The sequence below is a fragment of the Moschus berezovskii genome, chromosome 9 (assembly GCF_049115385.1).
Source record: "Moschus berezovskii isolate FMDL1 chromosome 9, NW_MosBer_1.0, whole genome shotgun sequence".
Lineage (NCBI taxonomy): Eukaryota > Metazoa > Chordata > Mammalia > Artiodactyla > Moschidae > Moschus > Moschus berezovskii.
In genome coordinates, this window is record NC_142468.1 from 51025444 (window position 1) to 51042555 (window position 17112).

General features: G+C 33.7%; 1 protein-coding gene across 10 annotated transcripts in view; it reads left to right on the forward strand.

Annotated features, from left to right (window-relative positions):
- Positions 1–17112, forward strand: part of TCF12 (transcription factor 12) — a 397887-nt gene that overhangs the window by 339614 nt on the left and 41161 nt on the right. For all 10 annotated transcript variants that reach the window (XM_055437091.2, XM_055437093.2, XM_055437090.2 and 7 more), the window contains 4 exons: positions 8937–9042; positions 10091–10230; positions 10512–10656; positions 11344–11408. In XM_055437091.2, coding sequence (XP_055293066.1) covers positions 8937–9042; positions 10091–10230; positions 10512–10656; positions 11344–11408 — 456 coding nt within the window. The remainder of the gene's footprint in view (positions 1–8936; positions 9043–10090; positions 10231–10511; positions 10657–11343; positions 11409–17112) is intronic.

Consider the following 17112-nt stretch of genomic DNA (forward strand, 5'->3'; position numbering starts at 1 on the left):
ATGGTGGATGACATGGCTGGTATGTTAGAGAAGTGTAGCTTGAAAGTTGATAGCCTGTGTTTGATATGGGTCAAAGGTGACTTCTATGTTCTTAAAAAATGCACAAAGAATGGTATGTTTTCTTAGTCCTCTCTATCATAAGGCATTAGTCTTTCTTATATGTGTTTCCCTCTCTGTATTTTATTTTTACCTCATCTAATTTATTTATTTATTATTATTGCTATTATTTTTCTTCAGTAAGAAAATCATATAGTATACAATTTATTATCCAAAGTGTTAAAAATCTCATCTTTTTATATATTGGGAAATGTCTACCCATCAATGCTTTATAATAAAAGCACTTTAATATTGCCAGAGTCTGAAATAATATTTCTTCACTTGAGTTATGACACTTTTTTATATAATTCTCATTGTGAGCCAGTTAAGTTTAAGCCCACTTTTTATTAATAACTCCATTTTATCAATTTATCTTAAGATGATAGGACATTAACATTTTGAAATGCAAGTAAGTTCACATTGATTTCATTTTTAAAATCCTTTTATAGTTATTATGATGATAGAGTGAAAAATCCTGAGTGATACTGGGCTTCAGGAAAATACTTTCCTTTTTTCTGACTTTTATTTTTACATTTTCAAACTGATTCCCTATATTTAAGGATGCTTGGGATAATTTAATAAATAGACTGAACAGACTCTCAGAAAAATTCTAGATTAATCAGAGAAGAGCCTTTTCATATTTTGGTATATTTAAGATTATGTGGCCATATTGTATTGCTGGAAATATAAGAGGCTTGGGCATCTTTGTGCAGAAAAGGCAAAAATGTTAACCCTATTTTCCTCACTGATTGAAAAGAGAAAGGGTTAATGTTCTGTATCTTACATAATTTTTGTGTAGAAGTATTATATACCATGCTGTAAGATATTAATATGTGTTCATGACAAATAGGGTACTTAAAATCACTTTGAATATTATCTGTTTTCTGAACTTTGAAAAACAGCAAGAAAAGATAATGGGTTTCTGAGGTTCCTTACTTAGAAAGAACTTGGCCTGCACTCAGTTTTCTCATAGATGTGACTAAATTGTGTCCTTTATGCAGAAAGGTAGAGAATGGTACAGGTAAAGAAAGGAAAGTTTGGGGAGGAGAGGATTCCTGCTCTCTTCACCTTGGTATTCTGGAGTTTTAGCCTTCTTTTGATCTGATCAGCCTCCATTTTCTAGACCTTGAACTGAAGATGCTACATAGTGTTCCAGGTACAAAAATTGCAGCAAGTACAGACATGATGCTCTTTTCATTATATCAGGGAATTATTTTAATCTTTTAGAGACAACACAGAAATCCAAGTTTTAAAACCAGATCTTAGAAACACATTTTGAACATTCAGCTTCTTTGTATGGAATCTGGGGAAGAAGAGACAGGAACTAACATGATCTTAAGGGCTACTCTGTTTCAGGAACTCTGCTGGGGGCTTTATGTTTACCTCATTTAATTCCCCAAACCACTCTGTCATTTAGCTGTTACTGGCCTCCTTTTATAAGTAAAGGAAAATGAGGTGCTGAGTAGTTAAGTAACTTGTATAACCTCCCCCTTCCCCCGCCACCATTAGTAAGCTTTGCGGCTAGACCTGAATCCAGGTCTCTCTCCCGGGAGCAACTTTTCCGCTTCTATTATCCAAGGACAAGTAAACTGGTCTCCATAGCAGAGAGCCATATCTCACTAATCCTTACTATTGGTCGTATCAAAGTACTACATTGGAAAGAAAATGTCACTAAGAAAAGTACTAGGCTATTCTTACAAATAAATATGTTTCACATATTCGATCAGATTTACAGTTTTATGAATGCTAATTGATATAGTCTGTCAAGCAACTTTTTACTAGTTTCTTTTTAAACTGAAGAACTTAAAACTATCCTAGATATGATTTTAAATGCAGGAAATTAGCAGATCTATTCTAATAGAACTCATAGTATTGAAAATTGGTTTAGACATGGTTTTGGCACCTGCCTCTCCACATAATTTGTATTTTCATAAGAATTAGATTAGCATGGAGCTAAAATTGCCTTATGGATATTTCTAAGACTTATTTTTCAAATAAACACTTTCCGTTGATAAAAGCACAGAAACCAGTATGAGACCATATAGAGCTACAGTTCTGTTCTTTTGGGGATTTACTGCTAATTAACATGAGAGAGGAAAGTTTAATTAAATTAATTCAAATTTCCAGGCTGTCTGTGGACCCAGTAGAGTTAAATCTACATTTGTATGATGAGGAAAACATGAAGTCATTTAAGAATTCTCTAAAGTTACAATGCTTAGAGACATTAAATGACAAGTTTAGCTTCCATCTGCTTTGATTTTTTTTTTTTTCCTTTACCAAGATTATCTGAGTCTGTATTCTAGGTATGAATCCAAGAAGGTCTTTTTTTTTTTATTCAAGTGAGCACAAATAACAGGAAGTTAAAACTAAATCCCCTGCCAGGAGAGTATGTTGTCACTGGTCAGGTTTGTTAATGTTTTAAAGAAATGTATGTCCTTTTCCACTAGCTCAGGAACATGTTAAAGAAAGGGATCAGGTGCTTTATTGTTAGGTCTAAATATTTTTAAAATGTAGATAGCTAAGAAGTGACACTCAGTGATGTGTTCAGTGTATCATCCTAGCATGTGAATTTCAAACTCAGTCCCTTAAAAATTTCATGGTTTATCTCTTAGGGAAAAAACATTGTACCTATTGTAAAAGTGATACTAGTTACAATAAAGAACTGAGGAGACAAACCTAGTGATGTTAATTTAAGATTAATTAAAATGTGTTTGACTTACCTAAGAAGAAATTCTCACATTTGAAAACCACTGTTACTCAATATACTTTTTAGACAGTGGAAGTAGTAATTGATTTTAAGCTACTTTGTACTGAAAGCTAGAATTTTTTTTCTTATTGTTAGAAAGGAAATTTTACATTATTTCAACCCTAAACATTCTATGGAAATTCTTGGGAAGAATTTGATTATTGGAAAGATACTGATCCTTTTATTGATGATACTTTGAAAATATAAACGTGTATGCTTTTTACAGAAATTTCATGTTGTTTTATTAGGCTAACTAATTATATGAATAGAATCTTCCATAGATAGCTTATGTGCCCCTGAGTTAGTCCTTCTACTTTATTTTACTTTATGATGCTTTTTGGTTTCAGTTCTTAACAGTATTTAGTACTAGAACTATATATACATATCCCCCACACCTTAGGTTTGGAATTACTACCATAAAAACTTAAGTAGTAGATTGGACTTTATGGCAAAATTTGATACTTTTATGTAATATTAAGATACTGAAAAGATTGAAATATTTATCAAATTTGTCGTTTGTTTAAATATTCTTAGATTTTAGGAAATTCTTAAATTCCTGTTTCATATACTTAATGTCTTTTTCACTGAGGTCATACTTGTTTTGATTTTGATTAAAGAAAGAACCAAGAAAGTGGGAAGAGCTGAATTTCACGAACTTTTAAGATTTTAAAATTTATGTTAAAAGATATGCTCTTTGTCTGAGTTTATACATAAGGTCGGTATGCATAGAAAACAATGGATCCAAAATGATCAGAAAAATCAATAGTAAATTGTTTTTTTAAAATTTCTTTCTTAACTTCTACCACTCGTATAATTGAGTCCAGTTATTAAAGCAAAAATTTTACTTGTTTTAAAACAACCTCTTTTTACTAAATTCAAATCCCTCAAAATACAGAAGTAGAAGGAAACTTCAGGTATATTACTGGGTATGGGACTTCATAGGTTGATCAACAGTAACTAAAAACTTCTTACAATATTTACCTAGTTTTTCTTAGTTTTTGAGTGTTGACCCTTAAATGTGCCCAGTTTTTTTAATTGATGGCCCAGTGGTTTAATTACAGTTTTTAAAGCTAGAATTTGAGTTGGGTTGAGGTTTTCTTTTTTTCCAGTGACCTAGACTGTTTTGGTTTTTTTGTTTGTTTTCAGATTTTAGATACTCAGCTAGATCTTGTAAAATTTTTATTGCTTAATACAAAATATAGTTGTTAAAATGTAAGATAAATTAAGTGTAGTTTTCCTGAATGTAATATCACATTTTTATTTTAAAATTATGATGATAGGGTAAGTTAGCCAAATAATTTTGTTTTGCTTTGCTGTTTTGGAAAGTTGATAAAGATTTTACTGGAGATGATTTCTGCTATTAGCATAAACTTTTCAAACATTGGAGGTTTAATCTTCACATTAAAGTGTTTAATGGTATTTAACATATTGGAACTTAAAGAGAACTGCTAGTAAAACCATCTTGACAAAAGTGCTAATAGAATCTTAAAAACATGAAATATTGGTAATAATTTCTGTGTTAGAGCATGTTCAGAAATATTGATAAGCTTCTCTGTCTTCTTTCCAAATTAGATAAAGGTTTTCCCAAAATGTTTGAGAGTTTGGATTTTCATAGGCTTTGGAGTTTATGAGGCTTCTAGAATATTTCTTTGAAAATAGTATATGTAATTTTAAACTGCTGGGTAAGGAAAAGTGATTTCATCCTGTATTGTTCAGTAGTAACCAGTAGCCACAATGACTATTTAAATTAAAATTTAAAATTCAGTTCCTCAGTTGTGCTATCCACATCTCCAAGTGTTCAATATTCAGATGTAACGAGTAGCTACTGTATTGTACAGACATAGATACATTACCATCTTTTCAAATATGGAACATTTCCATCATCACTGAAACTTACTGAACAGTGCTTGTCTAAAGCTTTCCTCTCATTTTCTGTGGAAGGGTATCTTCATTAACATATATAGCTAGCTATTCTCACATTCTAAAGAAAATTCCCAGTTCGTCTCCTCATCACTTAAAACATTAAAAGACACCAGCTACCACATAGGTTTTGGATCTATTTTTACAAGCATAGGAAATGGCATCATCTTTTAACTCATCACTGGATTTGACGAGATAAAAAGAAAAACTATCTTTTTAGCAAAAACTTCTACTCTTTTGCATCTTTTCTGTGTAACTATAAGAAAATGATGCCTTTCTGCCTTGCAGAGATGTTTCTAATATTAATTACAAGAAGAATGCTCTGAAGTAAGAACACAGGACACAACTCCAGCCTCTAAAGCTAAACAGAAAGTGGACTGCCCTGAATTGGGATGATCCATATGACTAAATTGAATCATCCAAATAGGAGAAAAGGAATGTTTTTGCTAACTTGACTCCAAATGGTTGTTTGAGCTAAGACATTCCAAGGATAACTGTGTAATCATTGTATAGGGTAATGTAAATATTCATGCTTGAAGTACTCTGTCACTCTTAAAAAGTAAATTTGGGTTGATGGAATGAGGACAGGAAAGATATTACCGTGAATTTATTCTTTTCAACCAGTCTTAACAATGAAAGGGAGGTATCTTGTTAGATTTTCAGTTACATTCATTTAATTCTGGATAAATGTTATGGTTCTATTCACTCAAGACTCAAAAATTTCTCTCATTGCCATTCCTATAGGAGAAAATATGTATGTACCTGAGAAAGAAGGACATTCCCATGATAGCACCTTTGAGCCTGACATTCTGAAATGGAGACTAGGTTTTTAAAGAAAATTTCCAATGACCACATTTCAATAGAATACCTAAAATTACTTATTTATACTTTTCCTATTTCTCTTTAAAATAGTGTGACTCCTGGTATATTTTTAATCAGCTTAAGCACACATATTTCTTTTTCTTAATTTTAAGATTGTTTGTTGTGATACAAAATCATACTTAAGATTTAAATGTATGATTAGATCATTAACTAGAAAAAAACTGGCATCTATGTGCAGGTGATCAGATGACATAAGCAGTCTGGTTTTCATTTGCGGCCAGTACTGATTGTAACTGAAAGAGACTTGCTCTTTTTGTGGAATTGGCTGACTATTTCCCTACATCTGGAGTTAATAAAGTCTTTAAGACCACATCAGTTGTGCTTTGCCGCAAGAACTCTTTGATCTGAAAAATCGAAACTGGCACAACTGCTGCTTCATAACATTGCATCTATGTTTCTGCAAGCCACAGTTAGGATACCAAAAGTAAAGTTTTTTGGCCTGTGTTAGAAATGCTGTTAGATGGGCCTCATCTTAGAACCATGATTTTAAAAACATCTTTATTATGATAAAAACTTTGAATTTATGTTAGTAAATAAATGATAAACATAGTAATTTTAGAGTCTTTACCATTTTCACTTATAAGATCTATTCTTTAAAAGCCCATTTATTTTTTGGAAGTCTATAAAGACTAACATTAAAAACTTAGCAACCGAACAATAACAACATTAAAAAAAATTTTGACTCCAAAATGAGCCCTGTTTTCCCAATACAGCTTCAAAAGTTTTGTGTATGAGTAGGCAAGCCTCTTCTGCTTTGTGTGGTTTATCTTGGTTTTCATGCTTTCCATGATAGTTGTCAATAACCATTATCTCATCAGCATATTCTCCTTTATTTACAGCGATTTGTAAATGAGTAAAGTCAGGTTTATCCCTGTCTTTGCTGTTATAATTGCATACATTCAAAATTTTTTGAAGTGTATAAGTTTACCTTTATAGAATACAGTGAATAAGAATAAAGATAAATATATATTGAGAGATTATATATAAATTTAAACTGACAAACTGAATAGATTTTTTTGTGAAATGACACATCAAAACTGAAGTTTTTCATAGTTATCATTGTGAGATTTACATACTGTTTTAACCTATAGCCTAGATAGAATTAGAGTTTTATATTTTATACTTTCAGGTCAGTGATGGTATACATGGTAGATAAGCCTTTATGAAAAAGCATGTTCTAACTCTGTCTTCTAAATTTTACTCTCATTTGTATTTTCTTTCTACATCTGTGAATATACTCTGTTTGTTATTTGTGGTTTCAGCATAGTTTGGGAAAATCTATATATAAAGGGGACAGAGGACATCTAGCTAAAGCTAAATTTAGATGCTGAAACTGGATTAAAAGAAAAAAGTACAAAATTCCTTTCCTGATAACTTGCCTGTCAGCGTACCTCATACATTGCAAATACATTTGTATATACCCAATTCTTTCTTCCTGACTCTGTCTTTACATAATAGCTCTTTATGTAGTAGCACATTAAGCATAGAAAAATGTTTAATATGTGTAATGTATAATCTCCTATCTAGAATCCTTTATGACTAATTCTTAGGAATATATCTTATCCCCAACTTCTCAGGTACCACAGATGTGTGTTTTTCCCTCTGGGATATAAGAAGAAGGAAACTAACCTAAATACCAGTTCATTAAAAAGACACACCTGCGCTAGTAATAACATGGCTAGCAAGAAGACTAAAAATGAACTTTTCAACCTTTTATTTAGAGTGAATGTAAGGATTCTCTCTACACTTACACTGTACATGTAAGGATGATATTGGGCAAAAACTGTAAGAAATAGTAGTTTAGTACTGAACAGGGACAATATGTAGCAGTATAACTACGCCTCTAAGAATTAGAAAGATGATATTATTAGCTAATACTTAGCGAGTGCCTACCTGCTAAACATTTTGGAGCTTTGTGAGTCCCTCAGCTGTTTTGAGGAATCCAGGCAGGGTTTTTTGTTTGCTTGTTTGTTTTTTGGCCATACTGTGTGGCTTGTGGGATTTTAGTTCCCTGACCAGAGATCAATCCTGGGCCTTCAGTAGTGAGTATTCAGAGTCCTAACCACTGGACTGCTAGGGATTCACTAAACATTTTGTGTGTGCCATCTTATCTGATCTTCCCATCAACCCAACCCTCAATGCAGGTACTGTTAGCACTGTCTTACAAATGAGGAAATGGAGTTTCAGACGGTTAGATAATTTGCCAGAAATCTTTGCAGTTAGTTAATGTCTCACAGAAAGAATAAATGAATATAAATGAAATAAATGTGTATGCTTTTTTCACACATGCTCCTGTAATTTTACTGAGCTAATTGCTTTTTCCACATTAAGTGAACACTTTGAATTTTTATTTGGGGGTAAAAATTAAATAGATGTACCCTTATCAGACTAAACAAAAGAATGTTTCATCCACTGCTCAAAATAGGACTCCTTTCCATTCTGGATTCCTGGTTCACTTTTACAGATCATCATCACCTTAAGTGTTACATATTTATTCTTCTGGGTTTCAGTAGTCATCATAAGAACGGTTTGATCATGTTTTGATCATTATAGTTATTTGGCTGCCCATTTAGTTTTTCAGAGAAATGACAATGTTGGCCATTTGCCAATTCAAAATGTTTATACTTTGCTTATCTGAAGCAGAGGTTTACCAAAGGAAATTAATACTGCTCTGACAGATTAAATGAGATTTTTAGGAAAGCTGTGCCAGAGTTGAAAATTTACTAGAAATTAAAGAATTAAAACTGCTCAGACTTTAGCCAACCCTACTAAGTTCAGGAAGTTTCTGAACAATTACGTTGTGCTTTTCACATTTAACTTTTAATAACAGCAAAGAGTAATAACATTTAATCCAGCTCATTTTGATTTTGATAATCTTTTAACAGTGGAAAGAATGAATTTTATGAACCCAAATTTTATTTCATGCTATATTCAAAAGACTTTTGTTTCCACTAGGTTTTGAATCATGAGCCTATATGAATTTATGTTTTGTGAGCAGAGTCAACATTTGAGACTTTATTCAGTCACTTGGTATAATTGTTACACAAAGATTCATTCCAGGGATATTTAGAATGTTTTTTTCCCCTCTAGTAACCAGCTAAAAACAAGCATGTAGATGGTATCCAAGTTAGACATTATTTATGAGGATTTAAGCAGTTTCTTTGGATTTGTTGTAGGCCTTTTTAGATATTAGATAGGCCTTTTTAGGCCCTTCAGTAAGTGTAGCACTCATTTTACATAAGTGGTGTGAGAGTAATTTACATTTTAATTAAATTTCCTGTTTAATTTTAAGGTATATGCACCATCCCCAAATTCGGATGACTTCAACCGTGAATCTCCTAGTTATCCATCTCCCAAGCCACCAACCAGTATGTTTGCTAGCACTTTCTTTATGCAAGGTAAGTACTACCAACTAGTTGTCAAATACTACAACAGTTACCTATTATATATTAGATAATATTTTTAAGTTGTGAAGAAAGAAAATATCTATATATAAGTTCAGACATTTTTATTTAGATATGTTTGGCTGAAGCAAGTTAAAATTTAATTTTAAAGTTTTCTATTGCTAATTACTGTTGAGTGCTGTGTAGTTGAATTATTCAGCAAAGCATTGGCGTGTTCATCTAGTATTAATTGAATTTAAAAAGGACTTCAGTTGAAAAAAGTGAGTAGAGCTGCTCGTTCTCATTTTAGGATTTTTAAATGTATAAAAGCTATTAACAATTTTAGTTTCTTGTTTAAATGACAGATTCATAACACTCCTAGAATTATCATTGCAAATAAAAAGGTGAATATCATAGAACAGAATTAAGACTTTTAAGAGAGAAAAAGTGTTGTACTTCTTTTAGTTCATGTCTAGCAAATCATTTTTATTTGATCTTCTGTGATTTTAGACTATAGAGAGCAATAAATTTCTACATAAATGGTTCCTTGACTTTATGTTGGTGAGCGAAGTCATTGCCAGTACACTTCATTTGAAGGCTGACTATAATAGAGTCATTGTCAGTTACTTAGGTTTTCTATAAGAGAAACTTCTTTCTTCTGGTTTGAGAATGTTTGATAAAATATACATTGCTTGTTAAAGATTAAGAACTTTTTTGTATATTTATGGATATACCATTTAAGCAAAAGTTTAATCCAGCCTCTCCCCAAATTTTGGATTTGTATTATCCTCCCTGATATGAATTCAGATCTTATGAGGATTTTTATAATGACCTGCCTGCCTACTACAGTTTGGATTTCTTCCCCCCACTCCCCAACTATAAAGCTTTATTCCTTCATTTAAAATAGTAACTGTACAGTTTAGAGGGAAGAAAACTATATGGAAGACTGGATTGAAAAGAGGAGGAAAGACATATCTAGAAAGTACCCTTTGAATTTTTTTTGTATCATCAAAATAAAACATTTTGGCTAAGGAAAGTTCTATATTTCTCTTTTTTGTCTTAGATGGGACCCACAATTCTTCTGACCTTTGGAGTTCATCAAATGGGATGAGCCAGCCTGGTTTTGGTGGAATTCTGGGGACCTCCACTTCCCACATGTCTCAATCCAGTAGTTATGGCAGCCTTCATTCACATGACCGCTTGGTAGGCCGTAACACATGACTAGGGTGCAGCAACACTTTGTCCTTACTTGTGTTTCTTTTTGGATTACAAGTGTAGGATTTGATTCTGCCAAAACTTCTGAATGTTGAAATACTTCTAGGCTTACTTCATGCCTTTTGGAAAAAGTAAATGACAATAGTAGGTGTCTTCAGCTGCTAATTTATGATGTTCTTTATAAGCTATTATAGTAGTTGCCCAGTTATATGTGCTTATTGTTGAGAAAATGTGTTTAATAGATCATATCTCTTTTCCTCTTTCTTTAGAGTTATCCTCCACACTCAGTTTCACCAACAGACATAAACACAAGTCTTCCACCAATGTCCAGCTTCCACCGCGCCAGTACCAGCAGTTCACCTTATGTTGCTGCCTCACACACTCCTCCCATCAATGGATCAGATAGCATTCTAGGTGAGCTCTTTTGGGTTGGCAAAACTCCCTAAAACTGAACTTGGGCATTTTTAGTGAATCCAATTTTTTTTTTAATGTATATGTATATACACACACACACACATATATATATATATATACACACACTTGTTCTTTTCATGTTTTTTCCCAACTTTATCAAGATATATCATTGACATATAACACTGTATAAGTTTAAGGTGTACAGCGTAATGATTTGACTTATAGACATCTTGAAATGATTATCATAATAAGTTTAGTGAGCATTCATCATCTTATATAGATATAAAATAAAAGCAATAGAAAAAAATTTTTTCTTTGTGATGAAAACTCAGGATTTACCCTCAACAACTTTCCTATATAACATACAATGGTGTTAGTTATAGTCATTATATTGTGTATTACATCCGCAGTACTTATTTATAACTGGAAATTGGTACCTTTTGACTCAACATATTTTTTAGTATTGAGTGTAAGAGTGAAAGAGAGGAAGAAAAGAAAGTTTCTGATTTTCGTTACTGCAGAAACTGGTAAGGAATCCATCTTTCCTTTAGATTACTGTTTGCTGATTTATTGTGACAGATGTGCAGTAACAATGGAGAACACCATTGAAAAAATAGCAGAGTGCTAAAAAGCATGCCTGCTCACTTGCTAAACTTCTTGATTTGTTTTCCTATTTGAAATATTCAGGAACCAGAGGAAATGCTGCTGGAAGCTCACAGACAGGTGATGCACTTGGAAAAGCTTTGGCATCTGTGAGTATTGATTTTAAGTATTTTGCTGAATGATTTTTACACTGCTGAATTGCAGTGATTTGATTTTGTGGGCAGTGTGTGTCATAGTTAAAAGGTATAGTTATAACAGGACCATTTCATTACTCATTTAGAGCTATTCTCAGTTTGTATTGATTTGTACTGCCCTTATAATAACTCATGAGAACACCTCCCACCTGATTTCCACAAGAACTGTCCTTCTAATTTCAATTTAAATATCTGTTTTTGTCTAAATGGAACAGATGTAGGGAAAATTTTTAAAAGTCATTTTAAAGCCTAAAGGACAGATTACTGAGATTAATTGTTAAATCTGTTTATTAGTTTTAAACATATACGTTGTGCGTTAAAATAAGCCAAGTGGAGCCAAGAAACATAGCTCAGTTATTCTTCTGATCCAGAGAAGGAAGTGCTTTTATAAGGATTTTTTCCTAATATTTTTTAAAAGGAAAATATAATCATCTTCTGCTGATTCATTCAAGGCACAGGAGATGAGAGTCTTTCCTGAAAGCAAAAAAACAGATTCACTGAGGAGCCCATGCTAAAATGAGTAAAACCGATTTAAAGGAACCCCATAATATTTTCTTCAGCGACTAGTTTACATCACAACCACAATGTTATTGACAAAGCAGTGATTTGCTTTAATAAAGTCAGTGATTGGTTTTAATGTCTGATCCTTAAAACATTAAACTGAAATCTGTTCTTTTGGGAGAATGTTTACTAGTAATCCATAAAGATTCCAAATCTAATTTTTTAAGAGGCACTTCTGCTTTGTATTTTCTAAAGTTTCTCCTTAGGCGTTTTCTTTCTTTTTTCCTCCTGAGTGATACGGCTCTCAGGTTTCTCAAGAGTTGTCTTACTTATGTTCTATTATGAAATGCAGTTAACTGTCAAACATATTTGCTGCTGTTCATAGGGAACCTAATGTATGGATAGTAGGAAGCAGCTGTTGAACATTTAGGTAGATAAACCTCTTTGTGTATGGTTTTATGTAAATATTCTCTGTCCACAGCACTACAAGTTTTTCTTGAGAAATGAAGCCAGGTCACATTCATCTCCCACATAGTGGTGACCCACACAAAATAGAGCTCAGTAAACGTTCATTGAATTCAGTCTTGCATCCTATGACAAAAATGATGATAATAACAACCCATAGAAATATCATCTGTAATTTGTATGTTTACTAGGTGCTCGGCACTATACTAAGCTTTTACATGCTTCATTTCATTTAATCCTCAAGAAAGCCCTGTGAGGTTGGCATTACTATTCCCATGTTACAGATGAGGAACTAAAGTTTAAAAGGTTAAGTAACTTTGGCTCAGAAAGATTAAATAACTTGCTCTAGGGATCACCGAGCTAGGAAGGGTAAGGCCTAGTATTAGATTAGATCTGCTCTGACTAGCTTCACTTAATCTGTACTTCCAGAAAGACCAATGCTACAGTGACTGTTATTTTATAAGGTGTTGATGAAGGTTAAAGGGAGTTGTCTCACTTTTTCTGAACTTATCCCACGTGGTGAAAACTACCTACTTTGAAAGAAAATTATTCTGTAATGTTAAATGAGTGCCTCTCAGGTATTTTATTTACTTGCTAATTTCTTTCTCTGATTTGTAAGAATTCAGTAGCAAATATTTCACATGTAGAAAGACAAATAACATCTGAACTTTTAATATTAAGCAACTTTTTAAAAAAAACTTTAAAAAAATTACAACCTACATTTCAGGAACATTTTTCTCAAAATTCTTTTGTTCACTTTATTCAAGGAAAACTTCTTTAAAGGGTCCTTGGCAGATAGGCAGGCAGGAATTTGTGATGTTCTCAGTGGTCCTTCAAGCTTCTTTTTGGTTACCCTTGAAGTCCTTGACTATTCTCCCATATTATAACCAATATACTAGCTGAACCAGTTGGCATTTGGCAGAGAAAATCTAAATCCAGTGTAAGTGGAAGCTAGGGAAGAATGTTTAATCTAGTTAGTGGGTGGGCTTTGGTTGTCATGGAAACTCAGCTCTGTCATCCTGTGTTGTTACTAGGCAGGAGCAGCCAGGTCATTCCATAAATCATTTCTGTCATAGCTGATGGTGATGCATTCCATCTGCTCCATCACTGCATGCCATAGTCTGCACACTTCAAATCCTTTCCTTCAATCCATCTCCTGCCCTGCTCCACTCCAGACACCTCCCACTAACATATTCTTTCCCTAACTTCAAACTGCAAACTCATATTTGCTTTAGTGCTGTCAAAATATCCTGAAAAACAAAAACATTACATTGGGGATAGGAAGGATTAGAAGAGATGAGGAGAAGGAATTTTATGAGAATTACGGTTGAAAGTCTGACATTCATATCAGAATTTTTGATGTTAGGTATTACAGATCTTTGGAAATGGTGACGATGAGTATTTGAAATTTTAAGTTCTTTAGAATGTGATGTTTTAAATACAGCATACAGGTTTAGATGGAGAAATGCTATACTATTGTCATTAGTAGTTATTTCTAGCTCCCTGAATGTCTGATATATGTCTTAGATGGTCTTTCATGTGTGAAACATCAGAGGGTACAACCTTTGTTCTTCAGTTTAGGTATTAAAGAGCACACAGAATACTGTGTGATTAAACATGGAAGGCCAGATAATACATTTGCAAAGGTTCCTTTATTTTAGGTTTAAGCCTGGATAATTGTGGTCTTAATCTCAGGATAGCTAGAAAGAGAATTGTACATGAAAGTATTTACACAAAGTTCCCAAAGCCCTATGGATTATGCATTAGTTTAGATAATAAACTAGGGTAGATAGAAGGGAAGGAAAATCTGGATATTCGTGCCATTTCAGTGTTTCCCTGAACGTCTGCCAGACAATAACCCTTTAAGATTGTGCCCATGGAGAGTTATATAGAGGAAGAAACATCTGGTTTATTTCAGTGCCTAATACCATATCAAAACACTTGGTCTTTAATTTAGAGGAGATCAAACAAGAGGCCTGTTTAACTTTGTTGATTATATCAGACTTCTCTGTGATAATTTATGTTTTGATTTCTACCTCAGAGCAAAGGAAAGAGAGAGAGAGAAACGAGATAGAGTGTGTGTGTGTGGGGGGGGGTGTATTTTAGTCTGGATAGTTAAATGGTCAGTAGTCTCTAACAAAAGAAAAGAAAATTCAGGGAAGTTGACGTTTAAAAGTTATTCATGAAATAAGTTTCTTTGTTCCTTAGACTCAATAACATTAGCATAATAAAGATTAACTGAAATGTGCGCTGTAGTGTTTAAAAAATTGGGCTCACAGTTCCAGGGTTGGGCTTGGGAGCACTCCATTGTTTCTTTTTTGTCTGGGGCCCTTTTCATTAGCCTCTGGCTTATTGGCACCCTGCTGATTGGAATAGACCATGACTGATAGGAGGAGGAGCCTCATTTGTTGCAGTAAAATGAGGCATATTACCGTTTAAGCCTGGCAGAAGGTATTGGGAGTTATTCATCATTGGTCATTTAACAGTATGAGGACCATGGACTGCATGCAGAATGAGTTCTTATTTGTGTTTATACTCCAGATTCTAAATCACTCCCATCCCCGTTTTTTAAGTGAACTGACTTTTTTCTTCTTTTTTTTTTTCCTTTGAAACATCTATGTAGGAGTTCTTCAAGGTCAGAAAGTACAAAAAGTAATGTATTCCTGATTTAGAATGCTCTTCATCAAGTAAAGTCTATGTTTAGAATTTCTTAAAGCAGCACAACAGTTTCTATGGAATCTATATAGTCTGTATGTGATTTGGTAATAGAATAAATATACAGAGGTGAAGTTTAATGAAATCATCTCTGATCTATGAGACTGTGTTATTCTGCTGTTTTAATATTGTTGCTCCCCTTTCCACGTACACATTCCTTTTATGAAAGTAAAAGGGACAAGAAAAAGTCCTGTAATTTTCCAGGCTATCGGTCAGTCAGTTCAGGAAAAGTATTAATAATAATTGTCTGTCATCACTGTAATAGTGTTCTTGCCTGGAGAATCCCAGGGACGGGGGAGCCTGGTGGGCTTCCGTCTATGGGGTCACACAGAGTCGGACACGACTGAAGTGACTTAGCAGCAGCAGCAGCAGCAGAACCAGGGAGTGTGATGAGTGAGTGGAGAAAATGGCTTTTATTACACAAATGGAGATGGTGTTTTTGATAAAAATACCAGAAATTATATGTTGGTAATGTTTTTGATCCTGCTTCTCCTGTTTGCACAGTGATTTTTTTAAAAGCTCACACCCATTTTATATGTAATATCATTTTGTTTAGTCATTGCAAGATGGTGATAAATGGCTCTAAAATATAAACTTCCTTCTTTGAAGAAACCAGTTCTTCACATGCTTAGGGATTATTTAGCTGTAATGGCAGAGTTATCAGGGAAAATAAGGGTTAATAGTCTGTTTATACCCTCAGAAGCCCATACCTGCCTAATGATGTGGTATAGACAGCTTAGTACATCAACACTAGTTCTCCAAAATATTGGTACCTTACTGTATTGTTGTTCTCAAAGCTTATACCATAAAACTGATATGTAAGTGAATTCATCTTTGTAATAGTACTTGTTTCTTCTCTTAGGTATTCCTGTTACTGAACCCCACCCACTAATAAATGCTGAAATAAATACTACTGTTTACTGAATCCTGCTTTTTATCAAAAAGTATTGTAGCAAATTTCAAGTGCAATTTAATCACTCAATTTTTCGGTTTTTTGTTGTTTTTTTTAAATGTTGAACACCTACTTGTGCAAGATAGTGACAGACAGTGATGGATTCAGTGTTGAACAGTATAAGGTCCCTGCCTTCAAAGACTTTGTAGTTGAGGAGAGAGATGCAAAAATGGTAATACAAAGCGTACTGTGAAGCAAAAGACCAAAGAGAGGTAACGGATTGCTTCTCTGGTAGCTCAGTGGTGAAGAATCTACCTGCAGTGCTGGAGATGCCAGTTCGATCCCTGGGTCAGGAAGATCCCCTGGAGAAGGAAATGGCAATTCACTGCAGTATTCTGACCTGGGAAATCCAATGGACAGAGGAGCCTAGTGGGCTGCAGTCCATGGGATCTCCAAAAAGTCGTGTATGATTTAGTGACTAAAACAATAACAACAAGTTACTCTAAGAATATAAGGGAGGTAAATGTGAACATTATAGTTAAGTTGGGCCTTGATGTGTTTTAGAATCCATCAGGGAAAAGTTAAGAAACAGGCCTTTTGAAAGGACAAACTGTGTTCAAAAATGAAAAAAATACTTTGTGTATATAGTGCTTTATGTAAATTATAAGGTAGAAAGGTTTTTTGTAACCAGATTATGGAATACTACAAATGTCATTCTGTTTTATGTAGTTGGCAACAGGAATTGCTGTATGGGATTTGTTCAAAACTGGTTGAGGACAGTAGCTCAGTGAATTCTGTATGGGTTGGAAAGAGAGGGGAGTAACTGAAAATATAAAGACTTAAATAGTTCAGCCACTTCTTTTACTAGAGCTACAAGTTCTAGTAAAAGTTTAAAGTAGTGTTACGGTGATGAGAGTGTTTATGCCTATCCCAGAAACATTATAGAGAGTTGTGGGCATTGATGTCTGTGGTGTGACGCGTAGAGGGGCAGGAGAGAGGAGAGGGTAGTGAGAGTGGTTTTGGTGACCGTGAGAATGCTGGTACTGAGATAGAGAAAACAGAAGAATAGAGAAGGAAAGCTGGGGA